The sequence below is a fragment of the Seriola lalandi genome, unplaced genomic scaffold (assembly GCF_002814215.2).
Source record: "Seriola lalandi dorsalis isolate HSWRI2012SDOR001 ecotype SW California unplaced genomic scaffold, Sedor1 jcf7180002054838, whole genome shotgun sequence".
NCBI lineage: Eukaryota > Metazoa > Chordata > Actinopteri > Carangiformes > Carangidae > Seriola > Seriola lalandi.
This window is the reverse complement of record NW_019525391.1, coordinates 84963-97292: the sequence shown is the minus strand read 5'-3', so window position 1 is coordinate 97292 and position 12330 is coordinate 84963. Positions and strand designations below refer to the sequence as shown.

At 38.9% G+C, this 12330-nt stretch overlaps 1 protein-coding gene and 1 long non-coding RNA gene across 2 annotated transcripts in view; both read left to right on the top strand.

Moving 5' to 3' along the window:
* The first annotated feature begins 2834 nt into the window (after positions 1 to 2834).
* Positions 2835 to 12330, top strand: part of LOC111670161 (uncharacterized) — a 12976-nt gene continuing 3480 nt past the window's right edge. The window contains exons 1-2 of the mRNA XM_087179437.1: positions 2835 to 3108; positions 12007 to 12325. Coding sequence (XP_087035563.1) covers positions 3097 to 3108; positions 12007 to 12325 — 331 coding nt within the window. The 5' untranslated portion in view covers positions 2835 to 3096. The remainder of the gene's footprint in view (positions 3109 to 12006; positions 12326 to 12330) is intronic.
* On the top strand, positions 7251 to 8703 carry LOC147817927 (uncharacterized). Its single transcript, XR_015438487.1, has 3 exons — positions 7251 to 7698; positions 8054 to 8081; positions 8623 to 8703. It is a non-coding gene; the product is annotated as an uncharacterized LOC147817927 (long non-coding RNA).

Sequence of the window (12330 nt, the reverse complement as noted above, 5' to 3'; positions counted from 1 at the left end):
TTATACGGCAATCAGTTTAGATAACCAGCACAGACACTAGTGAGACATCCGACTAGCCAGCCGGGTTAATATCCCCTGGTAAAACCCTATGAATTGAACCCTATGAAACTTGCTGATTTGAAGTATTGTGAAGATGACCATTAAACATTGAGACATTTCTTTTCATTTAAACTCTCCAGGAAATGAGTTTGTGAACCTAAATTTTATATAGACAGAAAATTTGTACCCTGCCTCTTGCTCAACGTGTGCTGGGTGACGCAATAAGCAAGTACAGAAACCAGTTGGGTGGATACTTTTCATAGAAAAACGGAAATCGAACTGCCCCTATTCCTTGTGTATTTAAACAACAGTGTTCCAACAACAAAACGACCTGAAACGTAAGGATCGGTCTAGATGTCAAAATGTTCTTGAGAGAGGACAAAGAATGGATTTATATTTTTTATTTATCTAATAAAATTAAGACACATATCCACTCTTAAAATAAAAACTTGTACCTCTGGCTCATACAATACGTTCTCATCTTGGTGAAGCTACACCTAAAGAGGGTCACATTCACTGCTGCTCAAAAATCAATATTCTTATATCAACAATGGATCAAATACGATATGTAATGTGAAAACCGACAAAGAATTATCACCCGACTCTGCAGTTCACCTCAGCTCTGCAGAGCTTTTCAGCATATTTCAGCTTATTCTTTTGGTTTACTAGCCTGAAGCTAAACTGCTTCAGCGACTGCATGCTACTTGTTGACAGACAAGTTAGCAGCCAGCTGATGAACACAATGGACAATGTTGATCAGTTGGTCCACTTCTTATGTCCAGACCGAAATTTCCTAACGACTATTGGATGTATTGCCATGAAATTTGGTACAGACATTCGTTGTCCCCAGAGGATTAGTAACCTTGTGGTGCTATCCAGTCAAAATTTTATTTTTTTGTTTTGATTTGTTCATGTGCGCTCCAATCGGCTTCAACTGTACAGCTTGTTAGCATTGTCACTGTGAGCATGTTAGCATTTAGTTCATAGCATCGTGCCACAATAATCCTGTTTTTTTAATAGTATGATTTATTGCAAATTGTTGGAGAATGGGCCCCTCTAAAGTAGACTACAGCATCAACTAAAGTGGGTCCTGCATTATTACTTTATGATGTGGCCCTGCCTTGTGCGCCCTGTTTCAAAATCTAGTTTTAAGACCTTAATATTGTGCTTGTGGTACAGTGGTTGTGTTTAATCAAATTACCACAGCCCAAGACACAGAAAAGCTGGGAGCAGGTAATATTCCAGGACAGGAGAACTGGTTAGTATCTGTGCAAATAATGAAGCTGCTGTTTATAGTGTGCTGTGTGCTCTAGATTGCACTAGATTAAATTCTGTTGGGAAATTATTAGTGTTTTCAAAGAATGAAGGAAAGGTTAATCTAATAATTTAGGATTCCCAGTTTCCCCTATGCATATTTATGCATATCTATGTATATATTTACATATACATTTCCTCTATGCATACTGTATGTTTACAGTGGGCCTATATGGTATGTTCAGTAGGGGTCCACGATATTTATATTATAATCTGGTCCAACTTTCATGGGATGGTACATATTTTTATCTTTCATATATCAAAGATGGCTGTATTTAAGTGCCATCTGTCATGATAAGAGCACAACAAATACATTGCAGCCAGAGCCCAACTGATGCAACAACAGGGAATCATGGTTAATGTTTACTCTTTGGTGACATCTGCTGGTAGAAAATAACATTTACTCTCAAAAAAGTTTGACTTCAAGTAAGATTACTGCTGTTGCTGATGAGCTACAATGAGAATATTACTGTTACTGCTGCTACCACAACCACTGATACTGATTGTCACCACCTACATAAACTGAACATGGTACAACATGTAGATTTGAATAAGAATTACAAATCACACAGAGAAAAGAAAGTGGTTAAAATAATATGTACTTTTCATACACAACACAAGATAAATAAGTACCTGCACAGTCAAGAACATCACATAACGGTAGTGCATTAGTCTTGTAAGAGGTGTTCTGCTTCAAGAAGCATGATAGCTGTTTGTGCCAATATTTGTTTTGGCTTAAATGTCAGTGTCAGATTGAGAAGTACAGGAAATTAAATGTGTGCTTTACAACAATGTGACAGTGGATGCCTTCGTGAGCTGTTTTTAAAGAGCACATACTGTATGTTTCCTTTTGTGTTTGCTGTTAATGTTATACAGATGTTTTGGGTGTTTCAGGTGGTCAAACACTGATTTTACCATCATTATTATTCTTAATAACCAGTGGTTATATTTAGCTTTTTCTGCAAATTTATACTTTTATTCATCTACAGTTGAGAGGGGAAACTGTAAACTTTACTGCACTTCATTGATTAGACAGCAGTAGTTCCTATAACTTCAAAACGTATGATAATCTTGGAAAATACAATGCAGCGCAGTGAAACTCATTGTTAAAGACTACACCAGTGGTTTCTACCAAAGACACATTTCCCCTATCAGCTTGTTGGTTTCATTAAAACCACTGTTAAGCTAAGAGGTCAAATTACCAAATATTTGATTAAATAAATAAATACATGTTTGAGAAAAGTTCATAAACAGGAATCAAATTTGTGCAGCAGAACTTTGTTTTTCTTCTTTCCTAACACTTTAATTGCCTCGCAATCCCTGACATTTATTTTGTGACGCTCTGGACAGGCCAGATCCCCAAGTTGGGAACCAGACTAAACTAAACTGAACAACAGAAAGTAGTTCATACAGCTAAACCTCAGTTGAGCCACATGTCATAATATTTCAGTCACAGGAATCATTTGGCTGCAAGTAGTTTTACTGGTACATTTTGCTGGCAATATCTCTGTACTTTTACTTAAATAAGATTTTGACAGTATTTTAAGTTGAGTAATTTTAACATTGTGGAGGTGGTTGCACAGTTATTTAGTGTACTGGTAGTAGTAGTAGCTTATTCTGATTGGCTGTCTTGCTCTTTAAGAGCCCCTCGTGCCTAAACCTGTTCATCTTGCGCCACCTGGGTAAATCACAGACGCACCTGCAGCTGATGAGAGACTCTGGCCTGCTGTTTGTCCACGTTTAATGCAAATTGAAGTAAGCCTCTTTGTTTTGCGGTTATTGTTACTTGTGAAGTCGCAGTTTAAGTTACGTTACCTTGTTCCAAAAGCTAAATTGACCTGTTGTTTGGCCAAAGGACATCGACGACTTACAGATCGCGGCGATCTGCGAAGCGAAGTTCGCCCGTATTTATTTTTCAGGGGACGCGAGCAATTCGCTTCTCCGGGGCTTGTAGCGTCTGAAGCGTCTTACAACACCCACGACTTGTGTTTTTAACCCATTTAAAAAACCCCACACAGCGGTGGCGTCTTCACACACACATTAACCCTCCATAAAAAAATCAAATGTGTCCCATTCGCTATGACTTCTATTTCTGTCTGTATGAAAATTCGTAGGCCTACCATTTCTGCAGTTACATTTCTAAAGGAAAATCTGTCTATCACACACATTAGTTCCTTGAATAACATTCAAGTACATAACTTTTTTTTCATCTAACGTGTGTTTGTGCCATTTGTGGTCTTTTTGCATTTCTTTGTTCATTTAGCATCTGTTTGTTGTAGCTTATTTGCCTCGCTTGTTGGTTTGTTTCTACGCCCTAATGGTTTGTATCCCAGATGGACAACAGATAAAAACTTCATGTGTCAATGACTTACAGCACACATGACACAATCTCAATGAGTGATATTTAAACTAGTCCCATCGTAGCTAAAACATCCCCAGTCTGACAGATGAGATTAACCGATGAATGTTAATGAAGATGAAATAGAATATAGTATTTATTGGCTATTAAATAAAAATGATTTTTGGCTCTGACACTGCAGTTGTAATGCTACAGTCCCCACTAGAGCTTTACGAAAAGCCATTCCCTTAGCGGTGCTCATTCAAACTTAACAGCTCATCCATAAACTGCAAAGGCTGTTAACTTTTTCTCTTTTTTTTGTAATTATATGATATTGGACATGCTCTAATTGTTGAATTCAGTGTATTGTACAGTAGCTACATTCATTACTGATTTAGTGTCAGTTAAACTTTGCATTGATAAGTTCTGATTTCCATCCCTACATCCTCATGCAGCAGAAGCAGCTCTCTGTTGCGCCGGGGTGTTGACTTGGTGTCAGTGAATGTGACTGCACATTTGGTTCAGTGCTGTACCCACATGTTGTGGGGGGGCATTATTAATTATGGATGTCCTCCCTATTTTCTTGCCCGTTTCAATGCTCTGGACAGCTAAGGAATATAGTGGTGACTGAAAGTTACTGTGCAGCATTTTACAATAACCTTGGTAGCACTTAAAATAATGCACTTGAGTGTGACGGAATTACTGTCAGCTTGATTGGGTGTAGTTGTTGGCAGGAGTTGTGTTCAAACCGAAGGGCGTAGCTTTTGCATTTCATTGTAATCTCCATGCATTGAATTTCTCCATTTATGTTAAATAAACCCAAACCTCCACAAGGCTTTGGGTTTAGATTTGTGACCTTTTACATCCCACTTGAGTTTGCAAGCCCTAAATCGTCTGACAAAGCAAAGTAATGATGAAACCCAGATTTGTAACTGTTGGTTTTAGAAGTATGTTACTGCAATTACATTTTTGCCAAATCTGATTTTTTTCTTTTTTTTTTTCTTTTTTTTTTTTTAATTTCTACTTCAACAGTTGTTTCATGACAAAACACAGCACTAGGCAAAACAGGAAAATCTGAGTGTTGTGAGCAAACTGTAGAGAATTTACATTAGATTGACAGTGGCCATTGTCAATGGCACTTGATACAATTAGAAAAGCAGTGGTCTTAAAACAGAACTTCACAGAGCATGACTTTGAGCTTGACTTTATTTAAGTCAGTAGTGTCTTTTCAATCTTAGTTTGTCAAATGTCTGATATGTGTAATGGTGACTGTGTAACATCTGCTACAGGATTTGTCAATCTTTGGTTGAATGGATGAGTGGAAAAAACTGAGAGGAAGGTTTTTCTTCCTCGCAATTGTAATCGTCATCGTCACGGTTGTGGTTGTGAGGCTCCCGGGGACATACAGGGCCATCCCAAACCCTGTCTGAACCGGGATCAGAGGGTGAAAGATTTCGATATGAGCATCATTAGAATATTCAGAAGAGACTCCAGTCAGCCCCTTTGCTCTCTTCTCTGCTGCGCAGGCCAGTTATCAAATATAACAACTCAAGCAAATTTTGAAGAACACTCTGAGAAATTCACCCCTACAGATGTCATGTGTCAGATTCCTCCATCTGCAGAACTACAAATGTCAGTCTTGTGGCTCAGCCAGATAGTGTGAAGGAGTCTGAGCAGATCTGGCGCCCCATAAGGAACCCGAAAACCAGTGAAGAGGAAGGGGAAAAAGTTGCCGTTTGACTTTACAGTCTGCATCTCCAACCTCCAATCTTACCTCTGTGATTTCCCCAGACTTTTTCACAACCAGCACCATGGGGTGGACACGTTTACGCTTTAGAGAAATGTCTTGACAATTTTTGGGATGTATTTCCATGAAATTTGGTACAGACATTCATGTTTGCCTCTGGGTGAATCGCAATAACTTTGGTGATCCCTTGAAAGGAAAGTTTGACATTTTCTTGAACAGAGTTGGATGATACTGAGCCACTGCCAACACTCAGTTAGCTTAGCTTAATTATCTGAAGTCTGCCTGGCAATGTAACAGTGAGGCTTAAGGAAGTTGCTACTGAAGCCCAAAACAAATAGTCTGGCACATAATCCACCCCCCAACCAACATGATTAATACACATATACGAACATACACTGATTTTTAGCATTTAGGTAAAGGCACTTTTGTGAACACTTTCATGTTTCACCTTGCTCCAGGTTGCTGGGTGTGGACAGGGTGGTGATCTATAACACCAGCTGTGGCCCAGACCTTGACCGCCTGTTGCAGAGCTACAGCCAGCAGGGCTTCGTGGAGATGGTGCATAATATTGATCAGATTATAATGCCATACCAACACAATTCTCATGGACATGGTCCAACAGCACTATCCAAAAGTAGGGTCTCTGTTTGTGTGTATTTGCGAGGACACTTGATAAATTATATTGATATACTTGATGCTCATATTTGGCGTTTCCTGTATGTTCTTGCTTTCTGTCTAACTTGTTCTGTATCAGTTCAACTTTCACGTTCTGCAGGTTGGGCAGTTCCTCGTTAAAAGGGGTCCAGTGCCTCGAGCGAGAGGGGTGCCAGGTTTTAATATTCTGGAGCACATCTATAAGTGGGAGCCTGACAGAGCAGCAGAGTACCTAGCGTGCGAGTTGAGTGTTCAGCCAAAGTACAACAGACCTTAGTGCGGTGTTTTTAAATCTGCGATACAGTAGGTATCAGCAGCAGCATTCAGATAATGATCTGTGACTGTCTGTGCTTCACAGGATGGTAGCGCAGACTTCAGTGCATTTAGTGCTTAAGAAGTTTGGAGAGCAGTTCAAGAGCTGTGTCACATTATTCGCTCTCCACTGAGCACGGCCTCTGTTCGGCCGGTGGAGAAGATTCATGCAGGCGCGCGACTGTGGGACTTCAAAGACGAGCTGATCCCAAATGTGAACAATGTGCTGAGGAGAGCGGCGCTGCTGCACTAAGAGGGGTAGAGGGAACACACGTAGGGATGGAAATATTTATACTTGCATGTATGTATTTATCAGTTATATATCTACAACATCTTTAGCTATTTTGGAAACGTGGTTCTATGGATGGCAGTGGAAGGAATTCTGCTGACTTTGTGATCCCTTGACTTTTCATCCGGCGCCACCACAAGGTTGACATTAGCGGGTGAGGGCGAAACAGCTTGACAATTACCGTATGGATTGCCATGAAATTCATTACAGATATTCAAGTTCTGTAGTGGATCAATTCTAATGTCTCTATAGTGCAGGCATGAGGTTCACATTTATGTGAATAGTTTGAGTGAAATGTCTGAATAACTATTGGATGAACTGCCATGAAATTTAATCCAGACATCCAACTGCAGTCCCAGTGACATCATCGAGTTAAAATTTAACTTGAACAGCATGAGCCTCACCTGTACTTTGTTTCGTGCTATTCACGGTGGCATGTCAAAACACTAAACTAAATGGTGAACATTCCTGCTTGACTTCGGCATTTCAGCATTGTCGTGTTAGCAGGCTGACGTTACCATTCAGCTCAAAGCTAAGTTCAAACTCACAGAGCTGCAGATGATTTACTTGAGGTAGCTAGGCAGAAAGATGGGGGACATGCACAAGCTGGACAAATGCAACCTAGCCTACCAGGACAAATAGATATTTTATGACCTGAATTGACCAGGTTTTCTGGAATTGCAGTCAAAACATAGTGAAATGAGGAGAAACGTGTATCAGAAGTTAATTTTCATAGATCATTGATTGTCTGCTATATGCAAAAATCTGAGGCTTTTTTTTCTTTTTCTCTTGCAGCAGGTGGGACTGAATCTGAACAGGACAAAATGGTGTTTAAGTGTCCCTAAGGGATGGAGAATCTGCTTTTACAAAGCTGCTGTCAAACTGCAGGTCACTTCAATAGCCTGTACAGATAATAATGAATGGCTATAAGGGTCCTTAAAAACCCTTATGCATAATTTTTTCATGTATCCGTTTACAGATAGGATATTCCCAGTAGTCCACCTGGTAAGTGATTATCTTCGCAGCATTTGTTTGACTGACTGCCCTCCTATACTGTCTTTTTTTCTAAGGGTTGTAGGATCTCAATTAAGAGAAATGATTGAATTTCTTGCAGTGCACACAGTCCGTGGGAGTTAGCTAGGTTTGATTAGGGATAACACTCTTTGCCGCTTGCCTGCCTGGTTGCGTATGGAAGGAGTATTACTGAAATAATAAAATTATTTATATTCAAATGAGCTTCTAACGACCTTTTCTAATAGGCTTATTATGTGTGACATGCAGTACAGTGTTTTAATTATAGCCCCATTTGCTATGATTGGCTATTTGAATTTTTTTTTTCTTTTCTTTTTTTAATGATCAGAGGAAGCTGCTGTAAACGATGGTGAAAGGTAACGAAGTACATTTACTCAATTACTTGACTTTTTTTGGACAATTTTGTAATACTTTAGTATGACCATTTTATGCTGCTTTATAGTTCAACTTCTCCATGACATTTATATGACAGCTATAGTTGGCTACTTTTAATACACAAAATGATCATGTATAATTTGATGAACTGTACAGTGGTGTATGTATATGTCGGTAGATCCACCTCAAATATATATATATATATATATATATATATATATATATATATATATATATATGATTTAAATGCTCACATTGAAGCATCTGTAAGAATAAAACCAATACAGTATAACACAATCCTTAAACTTTTGATACCTGAGTATATGACACTACTAGTACTATTACCCTACAGTTTTGAATTCAGGATTTTTTACTTTTAACGGAGGCTTAGTACTCGTACTCAGGCTGAAGCATACGATCTAAGGAGTCCTTCCACCACTGACTGTAGGCAAGTTTTTTTCCGGAAATATCTCTTTGTTCGTTTGTTGTTCATCGTGCATCGCGCTTCGCTCCGCCTTGTAGAGAGGAAGTTGAGGGACGATAGAAGAAGCGCTTAAGTGCTTCAGTCAACGGATGTCTGTCAAAAAAAGATTCACTTCAGTCTTCGGTAAGTTACTTTTTTTTAAGTAACTTAATGTATTTCTATGATTAACTGTTGTAATGTAATAACCTGTGATGAAGATTGGTCAATCCTGCTACACTAACGATTAAAGACTGTTAAGATTTAACTTTCTTTTTTTTTAACTTCCTCTTCTTTTCTTCACTTTTCTTCTTCTCGTTCCTCTTTTTCTTCTCTTTACCTTTCCACTTCCTTCTCCTTCACCTTCACCTTTCCACCTCCTTCACTCTCCTCTCCCCTTAATTTTTTCCTTCTCACACGCTTTTCCTTTTTTTCCAGGTACAGACATATTCCCCATTTACAATTTATAAAAGAAGTTACAGAGGCTGCCCACATTAGCTGTTGATGCCTGCTAAACAAACATAACTTAATAATATACTGCCATTGATACCATTACTAAGAATGATAAAGGAAAGTACATTATTAGTGTGTCAACTAAGGTTGACTTCATCAGGATCCTATTTATAGAAAACAAAGTAAATACGGGAGAACAAAACACATAACAACTTTCTCCTCTAAATTCAAACGGTTTGCATAAGTTATAGGTTTAACTTTGTCTCTTGAGGCAAGGATAAGTGACTCCAACGCAATTGTCTTACTCAGATTAAGTACATCAAACAGCAAAATGAGCTGTTAGGAAACTGTTGGGAAATCAGATACACACATTGAATTAGGATGCATAATATGTGGACATAATACAAAGGATATTAAAAAAATGATATAAAAGGCTTCGCTAACAATTGGCAGAACAACTTCAAACAAGCCTTACATAACTTCCCCTTTCGTGTATGTGTGTGTGTGTGTGTAGTGGGCTGGTGGCGGTGAGGATAATGCATCAGGTTATGTATGGATTTAAATCACTGCCATAATAATTAGAAACACATAAGCAACTGAATACTAACGTTCACCCCAGCTGAATGCTGTTTTATCTCATCTCAAGCCTTCATTCAGCCCGCCTCTGCACACCCCAGTGTTTACAGAGACAGGCGATAGCTTCATGATACGGGTTATCCAGAATTACCATTGTTGTAGTGAAGAAAGTAACCCATGGAGAGACAGAGAGCTGAGGACAACAGCTCCATGAACATGGGACTGTCTCCCATGCAGTGAATGAGACAGTCTTGAATGGTGCTTTTAAACAGCAAAATACTCAAACTGTGTTCCTCAGCTGGTAGGTAACTGTGTCTGTCTGCTGTTTTGTGCTAAGCTGGTAGTGCACAGTGGGTTTTTAGAGCTTTTCTACTGAAAACAGGTTTCTGGTGTGACACTATGAGAGTAATGTGAGTGAACTAAAACAATAAAGCTGTGACATGGACACCTTAACTATGAGGAACTCACTGTAAAGCTTCATAAATCGGAGAGAAACTGTACACTTGTAGGTACACTTGTAGATTCCTTGTAGGTTCATCATGAGTGACGCCTCATATCTTTGTCATATTTTTATAAAAAACTATCAATTGCAGCCACTTTAATAGAGTGTGGGACACTCATATGGGCAAATCTCACAAGAAAAGTCAGATTTAGGATAATAAGTAAATGTTCTTGCATAAGACTCAATAAGTTTAAGTATTTTTCGTTGTTAGTGCTACAAAAACAATAGCTTATATCTCTTGATATGCTATAATATTCTAACTGTGGTGAGATGTTTAATTTTTTAGATAAAATTTAATATTAAATTAATACTACAAATAATAATAAGTTAATATATTAATGGGAAAACAAGCCAAGAGAGCTACTGATTTCGATTTGTACCATATGCGCTCCATTGTGTTTCCTCAGTAAAACCAGGGCGTTGACCGTCTAGTTTTAGTGGAGAAGTGGAACCCTCTCCACAGCCTTTGTTGCTGACTTCATGAAACCAGCTAGACCCTACGTAAATAGTGGCATCGGTTATGGGGGTTGATGTGATGCACATATTTTAAAACCACTGTCAACAGTTACTTTATCTCTTCTGTGTTGACATTGCTTGCAGTTCATTGCAACAATTTACCATCTTGTAATGGTTACTTCCAGCATGAGAATGAATCATATCACCAGTTTTATGAACCTGATAGTGAGCTCAGTGAACTTCAGTGGCCTCACCACATCTCAATCCAGTGGAACGCCTTTGGAATGTGGCAAAACAACAAATTGGCAGCATGAAGGTGAAGCTGACAAATATGCAGAAATCATTGGTTCACAATAAAGTGCTCAGAGAGAATATATTCTGTATTTTACAATGCAATTTCCAAACGATATACAAATCGTACACTAATGCTCCTCCACAGACATGTTTTAAACTATGTAAGAATACTCTATGTATCAGAATGGTCGGCATAGTTAGCATCTTTTATCTGTTTAAGCTGTTAGCTAGCAACTGGCTTGGGCTGACACAGTGTTAGTGGTTGTGCTGCTGCAAACTCTCGCTCTTTGTACTGACAAGGTTTTGGGTTCCCGCAATGAGACTGTCATTGGTTCACTGCAGTTCCAAGGTGGAAATATTCAGTCACGGCGTTGACTGCATATTTCGCTCATGATATGCCTTGTATTATATAAAAAACATTATATGGACATGTTAACAAGGTTAAAAACTTGAAGAGGGGGCACTTTAAAATGTGGAAGGATGAGCATTTACTGCAGAACACTTAAGACGTTTCTGATACTGGACTGTTGCTGTTGGATATTTTAAAGAGAAGATACATTATCTAAAGATGTGGTAGAGCAGGTTTTAGGTCACTATATAACTGGGTAGAGGCCAGATATATCAAGACCTAGTCTGTATTATAGGAACCTGTAACCTCATCTCTAAACATCATCACATCTCACTGAGAAAAACCATGACTGGGGGGCAATAAGGGTAAAATGAGCTGTTTGACTGCATTCCTTCCACACACTGTGCATCATGTATGTACCCTGCACATTTAAACACATTTAGGTAGGAATACGCGGCATATAACTATAATATAAACTAAAATAGTAAAAAAAATAAAATAAAATTTCAGAACTCTTGTAATCCTCAGACAACATGTCATACAAGCCACTTATTCGCTAGTATAACCCAGCCATTATGTTCCATCCATCAGACCTCACGCTAATAATTTTTTCCACATTACCGGAGTTAACTTCCTCTCTACATTGTATATTTGAAAGTCAGTGAGTTCGTCTCTTCAGCGCATTAACTTAATTGAGAGGAGTTTAATGATTAACCAAATGTTTATAAGGAGATCGCATCGCAGTAATGTTGGTTTATTTTGTTCCTCAGATATCTACCTGAATCTCTCTAACTGTGGTTCCTAATTCTGCCTCAGGTTGCAAATCTCATCTGTGGTTGGATGGACAAGCCAATGAAATCAAGAGGGAAATTCTTCGTCATTATTCCCTTAATCTTCATCTGCTGCATCATTGTTTGGACACCCAAGACATACAGGTCAATCCCAACCCCACGTGGGCCTCCAAAAGCTTGCCCCTATCACATCTCTGAGCAGACCATCACCCCCCTCAACAACACCAAGCACTTCCAGGTGTCGGCCTACATGGACCAGAGAGTGAAGGGTTTGGATATACGCATCATTAGCATATTTAGGAGAGACTCCATCCAACCCCTGCACTGTGTTTTCTGCTGTGCAGACTAC